This window comes from Pholis gunnellus (assembly GCF_910591455.1).
Source record: "Pholis gunnellus genome assembly, chromosome: 2".
Lineage (NCBI taxonomy): Eukaryota > Metazoa > Chordata > Actinopteri > Perciformes > Pholidae > Pholis > Pholis gunnellus.
In genome coordinates this window covers 2,009,624-2,029,976 of record NC_136536.1, presented here as the reverse complement: position 1 = coordinate 2,029,976, position 20,353 = coordinate 2,009,624, and the positions used below count along the sequence as shown (strand labels likewise).

The 20,353-nt window shown below is 39.2% G+C and overlaps 1 protein-coding gene across 1 annotated transcript; it reads left to right on the top strand.

The window, feature by feature from the left end:
* The first annotated feature begins 419 nt into the window (after positions 1 to 419).
* On the top strand, positions 420 to 18,720 carry LOC306707004 (deoxynucleoside triphosphate triphosphohydrolase SAMHD1-like). Its single transcript, XM_079174275.1, has 20 exons — positions 420 to 454; positions 1,131 to 1,261; positions 4,174 to 4,254; positions 4,443 to 4,482; positions 5,455 to 5,615; positions 5,846 to 5,961; positions 6,231 to 6,301; positions 8,045 to 8,203; positions 8,617 to 8,717; positions 8,844 to 8,979; positions 10,701 to 10,792; positions 10,937 to 11,052; positions 11,933 to 12,309; positions 13,460 to 13,510; positions 14,088 to 14,141; positions 14,481 to 14,546; positions 15,899 to 15,976; positions 16,839 to 16,943; positions 17,061 to 17,195; positions 17,690 to 18,720. Exons 4-20 carry the CDS (start codon positions 4,468 to 4,470, stop codon positions 17,738 to 17,740), a joined length of 1,884 nt encoding a protein of 627 aa, XP_079030401.1. The 5' UTR covers positions 420 to 454; positions 1,131 to 1,261; positions 4,174 to 4,254; positions 4,443 to 4,467; the 3' UTR covers positions 17,741 to 18,720.
* Positions 18,721 to 20,353: the final 1,633 nt, after the last annotated feature.

Here is a 20,353-nt window from a genome sequence, read left to right as displayed (position 1 = left end):
TTCAAACGGCGAGAGACAAATTAATTGTTCCATGAAATACACGATGAAATACCAGTATAACTCACACAAGACCAACACGTACAGATCTTCCTAACTAAATAGTTGTGGTTGGCATTTTTGCTGCATATTTGTATTATTGGACATTAATCACAATGTTTTATTTGCTTCAACCCCTGATCAGAAAACAAAACAAAAGTTGATGATGAGCTCCATTAAACGCTAACCTCGACTCTATTGAATAGGTGGACATATTTAAAGATTTTATTTCACAGGTAAAACAACTTACTTCCGGTATTTTACTTGCTTGTTTAAAGTTAACTTGATGCAGGTCACTTCCTATTGGCTGGCACAAGGAGGGCGGAGCCCCAAGCAGCGGAGCGAATGACGTCGGTTGAAGCTCCTCGTCATCTTCAGAGTCCCGCGTCTATCGAAGAACAGCTGTGAGGCGTTCAAGGTATACTGAGTGAAAATGAGTGTTGACCAAATTTGAATTGTAACGTTATTATGATGTGTTCAAATGTAACCTTAGAAAGAAACAAAAATTTGTTTTGAAGGAGATGTTTTCACAGCAATATAAAATATCTATTGAAGAGAAAACTATGACTTGTTTAAATTCCTAACACTAGATCTAAGCAGCTTTATTGTTGTTTTTAATGAAAGCAAGTTTTTAAATAGAAACACAATCATTTATTATCTATTCATTTAAATGTTGCGTTTTTATGCAAATAACCACAATGGCTGACGATAACAAAGTAAATGGATAGCATTTAGAATTATTTAATTTTAATTATTATAAATTTGTCCTTTCAAATATCTCTTGACTTTACCATCGGGCTGCAATGCTGCTCTAGGATCAAATAAAAACTGCTTGGTATACCATTGGGTGAGGAATAATTTCATATCCTGTTAAATGTATTTATCCAGTTTTATTTGTGTGTCAGCTCGCATTTGTTTGAAGAATTATTGGTTTCGTACAGATTGTCATGTGACTCTGGAAAGGTTCCTTGTGGATCAAGGAATTACACATCAAACAGAGCCAAATTCAGGCCAGACTACTCGGCCTTGTTAGAGTATACATTGTACCAACTTAATGTAATTTAAGTGTTGTCATAATCTGTTTCTCTGATAAGCTGATTCTGCGGACAAAACCAAGAAGGAGCACAGTGCTTGAAACATATGAAGAAACTGGGACGCTGTGTGACAGTGGAACGAGGAAGATAGTTACATACATTCTGGCAACACACATGGTTGAGACTGAAGGGTAAGTTTCTTAAAACCACGGTATAGATAGGACTGTAAGGATGAGTGAAATTGTGTGAAATTGGACAGATAAAACAAACACAGAAGTAATTGGCATATAGGTAAAATGTCTTTGAACATCATTTACCTCTTCGTGGGCTCACGTCTCTGTTCTCTACTCGTCTCAAACCTTCCTCATTTGTGTCTGTAACCGTAACGTTAAGCTCTGACTGCCACCTCGTTACAACACATTTTGAATCTTTAATCATTACAAGTAATCAAAAGACATTTACAGAAATCCTCCCAGAATAGACGGCGGGTCTGAGGATTACCACGACATCTCTGAATCCTTCCCTCAATGGCCTCTCTTTGGCGTTTGAGCTGCTGAATAATAGATTTGAATTTCATCCGACCCCCCCGAATAACAAATTAATTTTACATATACAGCTTTTCTTCTCAATATTGCCTGACATCGTAGGATAGTTATGATTTAACTTTCTCTTTTAACACGCTGTAAGGACGTTCGATTCAGGCGGATACGTTGGTCTCTGGTGATTGGTTAGTTCAGGGGTCGGCAACCTTTACTATCCAAAGACACATTTTGTCCTATTTTCCACCAAATAAAATTTGTCTGGAGCCGCAAAAGCTATTTGATGTCACAGTTTATAAAGTTGTATATATAGTTATAAGATATATACAAAAACTATAGTTTGTTGTATTTATGGAATTATAGAACAAGAATAAAGACACTTGTTGACATTTTATTGCTATTTCACGTGTTATAACAATATCAAACTCTTATGAAGAGCAGAGTTTGCTGCAGCAGTTGAGGAATTGCTCTTTTTCGCTCATCTCCAGTGTGAAGCGTTTTTTTAAATTTTTTGTTGTTTGCAAATGTCTCGCCACATATCAAGCATACAGGTAAGCCAGCATCGTTCGCAGTGAAAGCAAATGAATACGTCCACGCAGAATGAAACTATATTTTCCTCCGTGACTTTTCTTCTTTTGGACTTATCCATTGATAGTTTACTGAGGGCGGAGGTCTGCAACTCATGATAAGCCACGTATAGGGAAAGGCGCTGGACAGTGACGTAAGATGCGAATGACGGATCGCGTAGCGCAGCTGCTTATCAATTTATTACTATTTTGCGCGACAGCGTTCGAATCCAGGTTGATGCGATCTTTCCATAAATATATTTTCTTCAATGTATTTCTTCATACCTGGCTGTGATGTAGTGCTCACTTCTACAGTCGTAATCCTCGCAATATATATGAGATGTGGCTTTTAGATCTCCAGCAATATGTTTGTGAATGTTTGACGAATCTGGCAACAGAGGCATGCGGCTCTGGAGCCGCGGGTTGCCGACCCCTGGGTTAGCAAAAAATCAAACCCCCTACCTCATAGAAATGTGTAGGAGTAAAGGCAATATCAGACCGAGGATGGAAACAGAGTGAAAGGAGTTTACAATTCTGTCTATCAGTCATGGTTGGGACAGTGACACGGCGTCTTAGCAGCCTGAGGGAGTAGGATAAGAGCCTGCTCTTATCCTACTCCCTCAGGCTGCTAAAGAAGACGCAGATCATCAGCGCAGCTCAGGCCTTGGACCATCTGGTTCCGTTTCTCAAGGATACATGGCTACAATAAAAATGACATGTCACTAAAGATAATATTAAGACTCAACTTGATATGTAATTTTGCGCACAGTCATGCAGCAGCCTCGAAGTGGGCCATCAGTATTACTAAGTTGTGATGGACAAGAAGCTCATCCCCAGCAAGGGAACCATGTTATTGGCATCCAGACAACAGTCCAGTCCACAGTATTGATGTTGACACCACTATAGTGTTGAAGGGTAAACCGATCGACACTACGCCAGAGTTCTGCTGTAGGTTCAAACACCCAATGTGTTCAAAATTGTTGATTATGACTTTGAAACTGATGAAACCAGATGACATCATGCAGGGTCACCAGAAACTCCTTCAGCTCAGACTCATCAGATCTGGTTCGCCCAAGTTCAGATAAAAAATAATAGTGATATAAATAATAATCTCATATCTTGACGTCCCTACCTGAACACTGGTGCAGGTATGATGCAGTTATTCATGAGTGAACTTTGAACACTGACTTGTTGACGTGTTCTTGTCGTCCATTGTTCGTATTTTACGCTGTGAGAGTTAAAACACTGTTAGTGTTTATAAAGACTTTTTACAAAAGCGGTGATTTAACACTTTCACTGTGGTTCCCATATAAAACTCTGAGTGTTTTTAAATTGGAGATTTAAAAAATGTGCTGCTGATTAAAAAGCAAAGTAGTGTGTAAGATGCCAGCGTCAGGGAGAGAACCTACACAACCACAAAGTCAAGATTATGTCTGTTTACTGTCTATTGTTGAATCTATTGTCAGTCTTCAGCAAAAAAAAACAATAAAGGTAATTTAGAGGAAGATTTTAGTATGAAATGAAGAAGCACCTGTTCACTAATCACAGGGAGCGTCACCAATGCACTAGATGTGTCCAGTATTTGTTCTCCTTATCGATCTGTGTTGATCTGATTGTCAGGGGTACATCATGCATCAACAATTATGAAGTATGAAAAGAAAAATAAACTTGTCAACTGATCACGCATTGTGTGGTTTTCTACTGGCACCACCATTAATGTCCCTGAATGTAAATGTGAGGCTACCTGTTCTGCTTTGTGGGCAAGTTTTATTCATCAACCTGTTCCAGTTTGGTTAGTGGTTTCTCTAAAATGTTTTCGATGTCTAATTATCTCAAACATGTTTGCATGAGGGCAGTGACCTATCTGATAGGTGTGGTGGAGATATAAAAGCCAGGTGTTGTTCAAGCCCTGGGTGTGTTTACTGCAGGTCTGCTGTCATCAGCTGTTTAAACATCCTTGTATAATATTATTTGTGCGACTATCCAAACTTTGGTTAGATACATAAATAACCTCTGAAAGCTTCAGAAGAAGAAGAAGAAGAAGAAGAAGAAGACATCGTGGACAGAGACTGGCATAGGGTGAGTGCTCCTTTGTGAAACAAGATTGCAATGTTTAAAAATGATAACAATCCAGAATAGAAGGAAATGTGTACAAAACTAAAATCTCTAATTTATTCAACAACATCCACCTCACTGGATTTATTGAGGTTTCACAGCTGGCCTTTCTCTCTCCAGCTCGTTCCCTAATATGTTCTTCTGTATTTTAGTTTTTCCCCATTTTCTATAGAGACCATGACGACCCCCAAGGTAATAATATATCATGTGTTTATCCGTACATTACACAACATGTTCAGTGCTGCAGAGATGAGGGAAACCAAACAGAGCAAAGCTGAAGAGCTTGTAGAATAAACAGTGAAGGAGTGTGTAAGATGCCAGGGTCAGTGAATAAACCTACAAAGTCAAGGTTATGTGTGTTTACTGCTATTGTTGAATCCTTTGTCACTCTTCAGCAAAAAATAAATAAAGTAATGAAGATGAGGAAGATTGCAGTCTGAAACGAATGAAAAGAAGAACAGGGGCTATTATTACTGTCAGTCTTTTGGGTCATAAACAGACCAGTTGTTTCCAATATTTGTTCTATTTTGTCGTACCAGGTGCTCAATGATCCCACGGCCGTGTTTTTAACTCATTCCTTTGAAGCTTCATGTTTGGGCTCATTGGGTCTCGTGCAACAACATTTTCATATTCCAGTGTCACGGGAAAATTGGTAGAATAATGTTTTGAGTGAAGAATCTCTTAATCTTGTAATACCATGATGTAATAAAACTTTACCTCATATCACCCACCCGCATCGTATCCTCTTGCTCAGGGCTCCTCAACCTTTTGTAACTTGAGACCCACTTCTGATAATCACAATAATTCCACTTTGCCAAACAAATGAGAAATAAACGAAACATGAGAAAAAACAGAAAGAAAATGAAACATGAATGTAATTATGCTATGTCGCTGTCAGCTGACGAAAAACTAATATCGTGCTGACCCTCACCCAACATTTTACTGGTAATCTGTGTGATTTCTTGAGCACATTTAGCTAACAAATAGCTAGATTTGTAAATTACAAAAAAAACTATTTTAATGTAATGTAACTGCTTGCCCCGACACGTGGTTAAGAATAGCTGCTCGAGCTAGCTTTCAGAGCTCTCAGGATAACTGGGTCTGGTTCTACTGGTCCTCTTCTGGATGATAAGTTGACTGGTTTTGTTCTATATGTTCTACCAGGTGTTTAATGATCCGATCCACGGCACGGTGGAGTTACACCCTCTACTCGTCAAAATCATAGACACACCTCAATTCCAGAGACTGCGCTACCTCAAGCAGCTCGGAGGAGTCTACTTTGTTTACCCTGGAGCATCACACAACCGCTTTGAACACTCGATTGGGTAAGTCTGTTTATCATCAGATAGTTTTATGTCTTAAGGGAATCACGCTGCTAATTGAACAAAGACTGGTTTGCAGTGAAGGACCTAAAACAATCAATAAAACCAAAGTAAACACACAGCATACCTTGGGCCACGCATAACAAAGGTTCATACTTTCAGCTTTGCAGCAGGATACTTGTGCGGTAATTGTATAATGAATTTGTTGTTGTGTGTTGTGTGTGGGGATAAAGGGTGGCGCACTTGGCAGGAGAGCTTGTAAACGCTCTGAGAACAAGTCAGCTGGATCTCAACATCGACGACAGAGACGTCCTTTGTGTGCAGATTGCTGGTCTTTGCCACGACCTGGGTGAGTGATACACACCTTCTCACTATTACATCTAATGCATGAAGGCTGGTCCCCAATGAAGGCAGACAATAACAATACATTCACATACTTTCATGTGAACCATTTCACAATCTGTTTCTCTTAACCAATCACAGCCCACCCTCACCTCCATGGTGCTCCCTGTTTTGCCTTAGTAGATTTGGCTAAATGAATAACCCAACACCAGTTTGATGGGTTATTTTTTTAAATGTTTTTTGCAAATTATCTCTTATTTTTTTATCCATATCTAGGACATGGGCCTTTTTCCCATTCGTTTGAAAAGTTCATCCACAAAGCACGTCCAGAAAAGAAGGATTGGAAGGTAAGAAACCACAAAATAAATGTTGAAATCGCAGCATCGTTGAGCCAAAGGAGTCGAGCTCACTCTGGAGAGCAGTGGGATTCTGGGTCTCTGTTGTCGATGGTTCAGTGTTGGGATTTTTGCGAACCAATCAGGAGAGACCAACGTATCTGCCTGAATCAAACGTCAATAGGCTTGTTGGAGATGAGCCAGTCCTGCTCAGAATCGATCACCAGCGATCGCCGCTCAATGCATGCCGGTTAGATTTGTGTCCGACTTGATCCCGACTTTACACTTGACGTCATGAACACGTGGTCAACGATGACCTCACGAGATTGAGGCGGCCACAGCTTTTAGAGCCAGGCGCCGCAGTCGCTCTCCACCGATCACATGACCCCAATGCATGATGGGAAACGCCATCGGATCAAAGAGCTGATTGGCTCTCAGATTTGACAACAAACACCACGTTTTGTAGAAAATCCTATTTTTCTGTGTAATTGTTATATTTAACGCTCGATTGTTGGCTTTTAGTCTCATGTTGTGCAACAAAGGTTTAATCTAAAACATATCTTGTGTGGTTGATAATAATAAAGCTTATTTGTAGTAAACATATCAAAACGAGCATTAAAGTGTTTCACAGACAGACACATAAATATATATTTACAAACACACATCAATAAATCCAAATGAGGTCTGTAAACTACAAGTAGCCTACAGGTCGGATCTAACAGGAAGTTACTGTGTCTTTGACTTCCTGTTTATTCTTTGAAGGCAGCTAAAAACTGTCCAACTTGACCTCAGTTTTTGGTCAACGCCCCCCTTGCTCCTGCCGCCTGATCTCGTCTCCTTTTTATTACTCCTCGGTATCGGCGCACAGTTTTAGTACCGCACTTGGCTCTGATTGGCTAATCGTTGGTCCCTCCGCTGTGCTAATTCGTCAATTACTTTTTAATTGAGGAAAACTTTGTTGTTTGCCTGTCCCGATGCCAGACGAATCAGTCGACTAGAACTCAGGGGAGATCGCGGATTCAAAGGTCTGGACCCAGGCAAAGAGATAAGGACAAGAGAGGCAGAATGTCAGAGGAGCATGAGAGCGCTAACAAAGGATGTCCAGACCAGTTATAGTTTGGGTTCGAGGGGAGGCGACCAGGAGAGTCTTGGGGCAAACCCTAAAGTAGAAGAAAAACCTGCATTAACAGATGTTCTGATACAAACGTTGGGACATATCATGTATATTAGATGGCTTTCCCAAAACATCAATATTTATGCTATCAAACGACATCAATCATGACAGTGGAAATGGATGTTATGACATTTTCATTACTTTAATAAATGTCAGCAGTATCATTTAAAAACAAACCGTAGCGCAATGAAAATACACAAAACCTTACAATACAGGAATTTTTGCCATCACAACTATATGTTAACGAATCTGTGTATCTTGCAGCATGAGGAAAGAAGCCAGAGGCTTTTTGTATATGCAGTTTTGACATTATGTCATGACAGTCGAGGACTGAGATGGCGATTGCACCGTTCAGAGCGATAAGAACCTCAAGAACCTCAAGCCTCATGGTCATTATGAACGTTATCAGCACAGACGTGCAAACGTGAGATAAGACGAGCGTTAACATTAATATCCTGTCGTGTTTCAGCTGAGATAAGCACTTTCTATTTGAGTAATTAGTCATTATGCTTTCATTTTTAAATTGTGAACCATTAAAATGTGTCCAGTATTAATAACACAAGTGTGTGTTTGTGTCGCAGCATGAGAAGGCCTCTCTCGACATGTTTGACTACCTGGTGGATGTCAACGAGCTGAAGCTGGTGATGAAGCAGCACGGCCTGGTGCTGCCCGAGGACCTGATCTTCATCAAGGAGCTGATCGTTGGACTGCCGGACACGGAGGAAGCTGGAGACCAGAAGGTAGCTGCTAGTAGCATCATTCAGGTTTTGTTGTGGAATAACGTTCTCCTGTTCTCCCTCAGCAGGGAAATTAACGACTAGTTTATCGATCAGAGATCCACAAAACTGATCACATGGTCATCTGAACGGGCTCAGTTCAGGATCATATGTTTTAACATTTACATATCCTCTTGTTTAACTCCACCTAGAACCTGTTTTGATCTACTTATATGTACCTTCTAGCTTTATATTTCCACACCTGCTCACTTGTAAAGAATAGTGTTTGTGTTTGCTTATCTTTGTTGTCCTCGTGTGTGTTTGTGTGTCAAACCACTGAGAGCTACTGGAAACCAGATTTACATTCTTTGCATGCGTGAACAAACTTGGACTATAAAGCAGATTTTGATGATGACTGTTGTCTGTCATCTCCGCAGTGGCCGTACGAAGGCCGTCCAGAAGACAAGTCCTTCCTCTATGAGATCGTGGCCAACAAAAGAAATGGCATTGATGTGGACAAGTTTGACTACCTTGCCAGGTGGGGTTTGTTGAACGGCGACTGTAGAGAATTCACAATTCACAATGCAGAGTGATGAACTACAACGTATTATCTTAACGTAAGAAACACATTCTTTTCATATTTCTTCACTCTGTCTCTTCTCAGGGACGCCCACCACCTGGGCATCCAGACCAACTTTAACTATCGCCGCTTCATCAAGTTTGCCAGAGTGTGTGAGGAGAAGCAAAAGGACGGGCAGAAGCTAAAGGACAGGCTGAAGCAAATCTGCACAAGAGACAAGGTGCTGACTTTCCAATATCTTCTTTTTCGATCAGTTTTTAAAACAGCAAACTATTCCAGGGTCCAACAATAAGGATTGCCCAATGACCTACGTTACTACGATGTCACAATCTGATATTTTAATATCACAATTGTCATTGTCTAATGAACTAAGATATGAATAATCAACTTTTCCCTTTACTTTGTTTTAGTCATTCTTACTGGTTATTTGCATAAAAACACAATTCAAATGATTAGGAAATAAACATTTATATATTTATTGATAAAAAACATCTAGTCATTAGTAGTTTTAATGATGTATTATAAGCTGTTTAGATCATAATTCTCTCTTTAATATCTATTCTATATTGCTGTAAAAACATCTCCTTCAAACAACTGGATTCATTTGTTCAAGTTTCTCACCAAAACTACATTTTAAATTACATTTGAACACATCATGATATCATTTACTTTAATTACATTTTGAATGGAGCTCCATACTCTCTTAACAACAGCTGTTAGCTGCCAACGTTACTGCTTTCCTCTCGATTCAACACTTTATAAGAGAAGTGACTAGAAAGCATCAATGTGAATCTTCCAGATCGCATCAATAGATCTCTTAATCTAGGCCGACGATTGTCAGTAAAACACTTTTTTCAAACCATAAAATTATGAATATAGTGAAATTCACGTATTTGCGCGAGTTGAAATTTTCCAGCTTGGCCGAGAAATTTTCTATGAGCTTATTTGCTAAAAGCCGATCAGCGTTGAGATGCTCCTCCTGTCATCACTGACGTCCTGCTGTTGTTGAATCAGGAAATAAATACTGTAGCCGTCTGTGTTCACCCAGAGCTCTACGACACCTCATATCAGCAGAGACCGGACCAAACTATGTGTATAAATGTGTGTGTGTAAACCATATGGTACAAACAATGAAAGAGACGCTGCCGTATTTACGTCTAGATGACGTTATTGTGAGCGTTGATGGAGCTGCTACAATGTTAGCTTAGCTTAGCACCGATCGATCCGAGCTTCATTCAGAAAACAAGCTTTTTAAAAGTTGTTTCAGACAAGACGGCGTTTAGTTTCCCGGGTTATCTGAGACTTCCACAACATGAACTAAGCAGAAAAAGAGGTTATTTCTTTCATGGTTGATGGCAGAAATAAATGGCTTAGTTGATAACGGTTTCCATGGAGATAAGCCACTCCCCCTCTCCGGTGCATTTTGTGCAAATGACGCGAATAAACACAATTGATCCCGCGAGTAAACATCCGTAAGTAATTTGACATGCTTTGCGTTTGGTGTGAACGCATCATTACATTACACATACAACATACAGCTCTTCTTCAAGCTGGAATTATAAAACAGGGAGCCAGTAGAGATGAGCCAGGATCGGGGTGATGTGATGTTAAAACCAGTGAGAAGCCCAGAAGTGACCATGGTGTCAGTGGGATAATGCCCTTCAAGGTTTCCATTATAAGGAATTAATAGACTTTCTCTCTGAAATTCCTCTGGGACAATATATGAATCAGCAACATCACACGCACAAAGTATTTCTATAGATGCAGAACATAGTAACACGTTCACAAACTTAACTTAGTGAGTTTTTACTGAAACATTTCACAAGCTCAAAATATTGACCCATAATTACGTCCACGTGGACCCTGCTTTTCTTTATCACATTTTAAACCGCTAACAATTGTTATGAGTTGTGACTAAACTATAAGCGATGCTCTCCACAGGAGGTGAACAATCTGTACGAATTGTACCACTTAAGATACAACCTCCACAAAAATGCCTGCCACCACAGCGTGAACAACATCATAGAGTCTATGTGAGTAAATACCTTTCCCCCGTTGGTACTCTAATAACTACATTTACCTTTTTTCTGCTGTAGATTATTTAATTTGCTTCATAATTCCCTCTCTTGTATGTTGTGCAGCAAAATGTTGTGAAAAGTAATAATGTGATTATTCAGGATCACAAAGGCCTTTTTGAAAGCAGACGAGCACATCCAGATCCAAGGCTCTGGAGGGAAGATGTTCACTCTGTCCACAGCCATCGATGACCCGGAGGCCTACACCAAGCTGACAGGTCTGTAGAAACCGCTGTGTGCTTTAACATGAAGACACAGAGAGGAGTGGGCAGACGAACCGCCATCTGTGCCATGTTCAACAAATACAAACACTGAGTTCCAAATCACATACTTTATACTTTTTGTACATACTGCAGCTGCCTTTACAAAAAAAAGCATTATTTTACTTTAAAAATAGTTTTTAACCACCCAGGCAAATTTGAATGATTAAAAACATCGCAGAGCAGATAACATTATGTTCTTTGAAAGCTACCTGAGGGACTAAGTTTGGTTAAAGGTTGTTGGAGTGTAAAATTCATGTAAACTTGATCAAATCCAACAAAAAGCAGGAGTGAGCTGTAAACACGAATCTAAACTTTGATACATTAGGAACTACAATTACATATTTCCATAAATTTGGGAAAAACTATACAGTAGACGTTGCAGTCAGTCACTAGTGCTACAGGTAGTTAGCCAGTTTGCTGGACATGCTAATGATTGCAGGCACATTTCATCCATCACTGACACTTTTTGCACTTGTAAAGACTAAATAAAGACGCAACCCTCCAGACTGTAGACGCTCTTCTTAAAGCCTGATGCACATCGCTTCAGCACGGAGAGAGATCACAAACTTGCCAAACCCTGTTACGTTGCTTTGGTATTATTGGATAGTTGAGTTTGGCAAATGGGCAACTGTGAGTAGAAGCAACTTGCTGAGGTTTAATCATGAAGTTTTTATTTTTATTTTTTAAAACAAATTAATGAAGTAAAAGTCATTTCATCACATTGATTTTGCTTATTTCTTTGAGTTATGCCTCGGATTGTGATGTCACTTATTTATTTGTGTAACACTGAATGATCTTGTGACTCTTTCTTTGGTTTGTTCTAATTCACCTGTAGATCATGTTTATGAACGAATACTCAACTCTTCAGACCTGACCTACGCCAGCGGAGGTCCTTCAGCCAGCGAAGGTCCTTCAGCCAGCGGAGGTCCTTCAGCCAGCGAAGGTCCTTCAGCCAGCGGAGGTCCTTCAGCCAGCGAAGGTCCTTCAGCCAGCGGAGGTCCTTCAGCCAGCGAAGGTCCTTCAGCCAGCGGAGGTCCTTCAGCCAGCGAAGGTCCTTCAGCCAGCGGAGGTCCTTCAGCCAGCGAAGGTCCTTCAGCCAGCGGAGGTCCTTCAGCCAGGGAATGTCGTTCGATGGCTGAGGCGAAGGACATTCTCAAGAAGATTGTCGCTCGACAACACCCCAGGTTTCTGGGTGAAAGAACGCTTACCGAGGTACGCACTAGTGTCATTGTGTGACTGGATCACATTCAGGCCTGTAATTTTGTCATTTTAAGGCCACTTGACCTTTGGCGTCCATCAAATCCAAAGAAGTCATGAATTTCACTTGAGGGTTAAGGGTGATTTTATTGTTATGCCTCCACGCCGGCAGCAGCCGTGTATGGTCCGGTCTATTCTAAGCAACGTCTGGAGGGAATTTCTTCAAATTTGGCACACAAATCCACGAGATATTGTAGAATCAAGTTGAACTGATTAGATGTTGGGGTCAAAGGTCATTGTGACCTCACCAAATGTCTTTCTGGCATCATAGATGAATTCATATGCTACAGACACAGCTGGTTACTCTGCCAAGAGCCAAATGTGTAAATAATGTGTACGCACAAGATCCAATCTACAGGTTACCATTTAACCAGAAGGTTACCTGTTCCATACCGCATTGTACCGTCCGCATGTCGAAGGGTTTTTGAGCAAGACACTGAACCCCAAGTGGCTCCTAAACGTCTTGATGGGTTAAATGCAGAGGTCAGATTTCATGTATGTACCTGTTTGTATAAGACCATTGAAATAAAGTTGAAGGTATTAAGTTTAAAAATCCATGCAGACGTCTTTTCCTCCAAAAACTGGTATTAACAGACCCACTTAGACCAATCATACATAATATATTGAGAGACGGGGAACATTGATTTTTGGTCGTTTGCCAATTTGTCTGATTGTATTATTATTTTTGCAGTCTACGCGATGTTATGTAAAATCAATCAATTAAACACACATTTACAAACTTACTTTTAAAGTGATTTATGTTTTTTTAATTACATTTGAGCCATCATCTCCCTGTTCAGGATTGTTTAATTTGATCCTGTATTGTCAAGCCCTTTGTAGAGTAAACAATATGCAAACGAATGTATAAGAGCGTTCCTGCATTCATTCATAGATAACAGTGGATATTTATGTCTTTGTGTGTACGCTCAGTTTTAGTTGTGAATCTACAGAGTTTTATGCAACAGGCTCCTGGTGTTTTGTGTTGATTGCTGTTTGTTGTGGACAGAGAGTGAAAACCCAGAGACAAAGTTGCATTTTTACATTTAACTTTAATTTAATCTCAAATTTCTCAATCTCTAACTTTTTCTCCCTCCTTCCCATGAAGAACAAGGCCATGATTACCGAATTGGAAAAAATGAAATCAGAAGATAAAGAGGTGAGTTTTTCAGTCTAATTACTTTAACTTTTCTTAATCTTCTGTTTATTACGATGTGATCTATAAGATATAAGAAAAATAATTAACCTCTTCATACTCTCAGTTGGCAAACAACCAAACTCTGCATCACAGCCGATATCTGGCAAGGTGTGGGACAGACATCCTGGCTGAAGAATCATTATCTTATAGTTTCATCATAAACACTGGTTAATGACAGCAGCTGTGCTGCATCGTCGATATCAACATTTAAAATGATCACAGAGAGTTGAACTGTCCTCAACTTAACAGCCACACAGCTCCTGCTGTGAACGGGCAGCAGACACAGCTGCTCACTCTGTTGAGTTCCAGCGCATTAAACCTCCCTTCAGTCCTCTCCTGCTCCCTGTGACGAGCCTGATACACTCACACATTCATTATACCTATACAAGCTGTGGCTAACTTTTTAGGTGAGAAAAGTGTGGACAGAGAGACAAAACAGTGTTTTCAATGTCAACTACTGAATGTTGATCAGAGTACTATTGTTAAGTTGGAATAACTTGTCCCTCCCACTACTCACCTTTTCTCCACTCTCCACAAGGAAATGCAACGTCGTCAGGATGACAAACTGAAAGCAAAGGACTCTGAAGTTCATGTGAGTTTTTAGTCCAAATACTTTTAGTATAGGGAATTTTGTAATAAAAACTCAAGAGAGAGATGTCTGTTAAGGGTTTATTCTCGCAAGCAGAGAAAACAATCACCAACATCAACAACAGTCACAGATATTGTCCAGATGTTTCTTTAATACGTATATAAGTTGTGGCTCAATTTTTGGTTGAGACAAGTGTGGACAGAGAGCCAAAACAGTGTTTTAAATTTCATCTGCTTAATGTTGATCAGAGTAAAATGTGTTAAGTTGGAATACATTTCAAATCTCTTGTCCCTCCCACTACTCACCTTTTCTCCTCTCTCCAAAAAATGTAAACGTCGTCAGGAAGAGGATTTGGCCGGCTGCAAGTATTGCAAACGGACAGCAGAACCAGAGGACTCTGAAGTTGACGTGAGTTTTTAGTCCATTTACTTTTAGTTCATGTGGTGGGAATTTTGTAATAGAAACTCAAGAGAGAGATGTCTGTTCAGGGTTTATTCTCAACACTTGCAAGCAGAGAAAACAATCACCAACATCAACAACAGTCACAGATATCGTCCAGATGTTGAGCAACGTTCTATTTCACTCCATCTGTATACTTTGAATACGTCTGTTGCTGGAACATCACGATTGGTTATAGAAGATAGTGTGACATTCTCTGATTGTCTCCAACAGACTACATGCATCACTTCATCAGTCATCATTTTATTGATTAATAAATCTTTTTGATGATCTGTCTGCTCATATGTCACTGCACCCACAATGTTTACTCAGTCAAGGTGAGAAATTATATTATTTTAGAACTATAAGAAGATTAGAGACATTCCCATTTAAATCAACGTAGCAGGATGGTCAGAAAGGCGGACATTTTTAATCTGTACCGTTGTTATTGCGATCGTTGTAGCGAGCTAACTTGAGGTTTTGTAATAATGACTAAAACGAGTGGTGGAGTAGAAACGTTAGGAAGCGTAGAGAGACAGAGTTAATGAGTAAAACTTAACAACTTGATGCTTCATCCACACACTTGGTACAGAAAAGCACACTGCTATCAACAGATGGTCATTTTCTGTAACCAGTGTAGCATTAAAAAATGGTGGGATTAGCAAGATAGCTAGCTAGCTAGCAGACAGCTGGCTCGTTAGCTAGCTAGATAAATCCACCATGTTTTAATGCTACACTGGTTACAGAAAATGAGCTGAACCGCCTCACTCACCGCTCCAGAGATGGACAAGCTAACTATCTTACTAGCCAGACATTCGTCTCCAGAGCTGCGTCTTCTCTCTTTTCAGTGAGCTGTGACATCACTTTACAAACGCACCATAACAACTGACAACATTTCATTTTGTACTAGTCGAATTTGTACAGAAAAATGTCCTTTCTACTCCTATTCTTCTTCTTCTGGTTTTCCATCTTACAGAAGATAATAATACAGCTTTTATTATTCCTTTATAACATGATTATTATGTTTCCCCTGCTACACTTCACTTTTCTTAAAATCTTGAATAATCATTTTAATTTGTGAGATGTTGCCTTCCTTCATTGGCATAATTAACATGTGAAAGTTGTCCTCTCAATTTGTGCTACACTCATACATTTACTTGGGAGTTTTCTTTAATATGTATATACGTTGTGGCTCAATTTTTGGGTGACAAAAAGTGTGGACAGAGAGACAAACAGTGTTTTCAATTTCAACTGTTAAGTTGTAATGATTTTTTTAATCTCTTGTCCCTCCCACTGCTCACCTTTTCTCCTCTCTCCACAAGAAATTGAAACGTCGTTGGGAAAAGGAATTGGCCGACTGTCAGAAGGACGAACTGAAAGCAGAGGACTTTGAAGTTGACGTGAGTTTTTAGTCCATTTACTTTTAGTTCATGTGGTGGGAATTTTATAATAGAAACTCAAGAGAGATGTCTGTTCAGGGTTTATTCTCAACACTTGCGAGTAGAGAAAACAATCACCAACATCAACAACAGTCACAGATATCGTCCAGATGTTGAGCAACGTTCTATTTCACCCCATCTGTATACTTTGAATATGTCTGTTGCTGGAACATCACGATTGGTTATAGAAGATAGTGTGAATTTCTCTGATTGGCTCCAACAGACTACATGCATCACTACATCAGTCATCATTTTATTGATTAATACATATTTTTGCTGATCTGTCTGCTCATATGTCACTGCACCCACAATGTTTACTCAGTCAAGGTGAGAACCATAGATATAAAAGAAGAGTAGAGCGGACATTCCTATTTAAATCAACGTAGCAGGATGGTCAGAATGGCGGACATTTTAAAGCTTTTAAGTAAACTAGCTTACTAGCCAGACATTCGTCTCCAGAGCTGCGTCTTCTCTCTTTTCAGTGAGCTGTGACATCACTTTACAAACGCACCATAACAACTGACAACATTTCATTTTTTACTCGTCAAATTTGCACAGAAAAATGTCCTTTCTACTCCTATTCTTCTTTCTCTTGTTTTCCATCTTACAGCATAGAACAGAACATAATAATAAAGCTTTTATTACTCCTTTATAACATTAAGTGATTATCATGTTATAGGTTTAAACTGGTCATGTCTCCTGCTACACTTCACTTTTCTTAAAATCTTGAATAATCATTTTAATTTGTGAGATGTTGCCTTCCTTCATTGGCATAATTTACATGTGAAAGTAAAAACAGGCGTCTGTCTTCTGTCTCTTTTAGATCGTTGAATTGAACTACGGGATGGAAATCAAGAACCCCATCGATGAGATGCGGTTCTACAATAAGAGAAAGCCTGATAAAGCAATCGAGCTCCCCAAACACCAGGTCAGAACTAAACCACAACAGTTTAAATCATAATCTATTATCTTGTGTGTCTTTCTTTGTAAGGCCTCCTCTGTTATGTCATTATTCTCTAATGTTTGCTGCTTTCATTCTTTACAGAAGTCCGTGTTTCACCCGACAATCTTCTCTGAGAAGCTGATCAGGGTTTACTACAAGAAGACTGATAAAACAAGTGTGAACAAAGCCTTCAAGCACATGGAACTGTGGTGGGAAAACCAAAGGTCAAATCCTCAGGTAATATTTAGATTTAGGCTGTTAAATATAGTATTATATATTTAAAGTATGAGTATAAGGATGGGGACATGAGGAGGGAAGGAGAGATTAATCATGTCACATCTTGTCAGAGCTCTTTGATCAACAGTTCGTGTTGTCCAGGTCTGCTGCTCATGATTATTTGTCTTAATGATTATTTTCTCAGTAGACTGATATATAGTATAGTAGTATAGTATAGTTAAGTCTATAGATGTAAGAGAAGAGGGAAAATAACAATGAACTAAAGTCCAAGGTCTCATAAAGCTTCTTTTATCCGACCAATGTTCCTTCACTTTCACACAAGACTGTTGTTTGACTCATTATTCATAAATTTGTTGATTTTTTGTCAATCGATAAATCATTTCATCACCAGCTCAGTCTAGTTTCTGCTTCAGTGATGTCTAAATTGGATCTCTCACTCTGCACTGCTCTTGTTCTGATGCTGATGCTCTTTCCTCTTTATTTACATGCTGTAGGACACAGAGGAAGACCGGAGCCCAGGAGGAAATATCCAAAACAATGAATGAAGCAGTTTTGGAAAATGAAGATTAAATTTGGAAACAGAAAGCCAACCCTCCCTGATGCTCATCACGGTTGATTGTTATTCAGACACTCATCAAGGTGAGCATGTTAAAGAGCACAGCATAGCCTCAAACATTTTACACCATTTTTCTCCAAAAACAAATGATTTAAGAGTAATGAGGATCATTATTACATATTCGAGCCCTGTTGAATATTCTACACATACCTTTGTTTTGGTTGAGTCATTTTGACTCGTCTTTATTGAGACTCACTTCTCCATCTGCAGCTGATTATTACATCACGTTTAAAACAGAATCAGTGCTGAATACAAACCAAAAGCCGTCCGTTGTGTAATTCTGTTAACTGATCATTCAGCTAACGGTCACACCAACAAAGTGAACATTTAAGTTTTGGTTGAGGGATTTTAAATATTTAGAGGTGTTTGGTTTTTATGTTAATCGTGAGTTAATGTGTTAATCTGACTCGATATTATTTAGACTCTGAGTGATGTTTGATTAAAGTTGTTTTTGGTGTTTGTTGTGGTTTCAACGTACTTATCATTCTGTAGATCTTTCCTCACCGACTGCATTTATTGTTACTTATTCATTTGTTTTTAAATCTCTTTTATTGGTTTCAATGATTTGAATGATTCTATCTTTTGAAACTGGCTCTTGGGAAGCACTTTGTATTTAATCTATCAATATGAAATATGAATTATGATTAATATTACTATTATGATTACATTATATATCACTGTTTCTCCCTGTACTCCTACGATACAGCTCAACTGGTCTTCTTTAATGTAATCATGGGTATGCATGTGGGGAAGATAAACTTTGTGTCTTGTTGTGTTTTGATCTTAGTGTGAACATGTATTGGATCAATAATATGTAATGGGGCTGTAAAGGGAAACAAAGGTTATTAGAACCTTTCTACTTTATCTTGTTGTGATGGTTTGATCTGAAATAAAACTATTTTCCTCTTTCTTGTGTGTCCTTGTGCAGATTAAGTCTAATACTACTAATGATGCGTATAATCAGTTATTAATCAAATAAATAAAACACATCAGAAGCATTAAAGTGCTGCGTAAGTCAGTCACCGGAATTTGATTCCCTCACGTGGGTCCTGATGATGCAGGATGAGAAAATATAATTGGCAGTTCAAATTATATCTTAAGTCAAATACTAATTGGGAAATGTACCTTCAGAAAGGAATTCCTCTAAATCAGCATCATGTAATTGGAGCATTTCTTGCGGCTTTGATACTGAACCTTAATTATCATTTTGCCATCTTCAACATGAGCCTAGAGTGAGAATGAGGTACAGCTCACCATTTCTCAGATATCCCTTCAATGCTCATAATAATAGTCTAAATAACTGAAAACAGTCACTCGATCATTCAAATGCTCTCTGATGTAGTTTTTCAACTAAAGCTTGTGAGTATGCAGATGACCTGACAGACAAAAAACTAATAGCAACAGTGTCTAAATACTACATTTATAGCGTTTAAATGTTTTCCCTGAAGCCTTATTTGACCTCTTCTGCTGCAGTTTTAGTGAAGTACATGAACCCTGATGGAAACAGTGTGTAGAGTAACTAGAGCTCTGTGTTTAAGGAGACAGGACTCTGGTAGTAAAGTCAAATGATCTCTCTTAGTAAGTCACAAACAACGTTCCTTGAATTCTCTGCATTGTGTCCCACTCAGGGACAACAGGAGAAAAGTTCCTTGACTACAGAGAAGAAATAACATTTGGAATAAAAGGGTGATTCGTCTTAAAATGTCTCTTCTTCACAACACAGCGTCTGTGCTTCATAATATTTATCTTCACTCTTTTTAAAGCTGCAGTTTGTACTGAATTCCAGCCTGTTCTCACTCTCAATTACTACGTTTACGAACGGGCGGGTAGACAATACAAGGATCTGGCAAGGAGTGACTGAGGGGCAGGAGTTTATGTAGGGGGAAGAACAGGTGAGAGGAGTGGTGCTGATGAGGGGGAAGTGCTTGATTAGTGATCAGAGGCAGGTGAAGGGAATAGGCTGAGGGAGTGACTGACAGGTAGAGTGAGGAGGGTAGAGAAACACAGAACACAGAGGCAAAGCCTAATCGTGACAGATCTAAACGTTTCCTCGTCACGATTCCACGTCAGCTCATGTCCGTGTGACCGTGTTTCTTTTTAAAAGACACTGTACATGTAAACATGTAACGGGCGTTTACTAGACGTCCCAAACCGACACTAGAGGGGTACGAAGAGCGACACAGTTTGAAGCTGAGGAGAACTGACCGAGCTGCGTTCTGGAAGAGAGAATATTATTCATCTCTCTCTCCACCAGGAAAACAAGTGGAAAGTATTCAAGTTCACATAATTTATTTCCCCTCCCCCCAAAAAAAAAGTAAGAAATGCTTGAACAAAATTAAACAAAACAAACAAACAAAAATGACAGATTTCAAATTGCATATATCTACTGCATTCATTTAGCAGCACTGGAGGTGTCACAATGAGAAGCAATGTGATCCAACTGATATTCACACTGTGAGTCTGTGACTGTAGTACAAACACACTCAATAACGTGACGTAAGAGGGAACGCTTTACATTTAAAGATGGCGTATACAAACATTT

Bases quoted from the DNA above. Each gene is read 5' to 3' on its own strand.
- LOC306707004 (XM_079174275.1), top strand. The intron at 8,204-8,616 runs GTAGCTGCTAGT...TCATCTCCGCAG, and splicing joins AGGAAGCTGGAGACCAGAAG to TGGCCGTACGAAGGCCGTCC. The intron at 10,793-10,936 runs GTGAGTAAATAC...GTGATTATTCAG, and splicing joins AACAACATCATAGAGTCTAT to GATCACAAAGGCCTTTTTGA.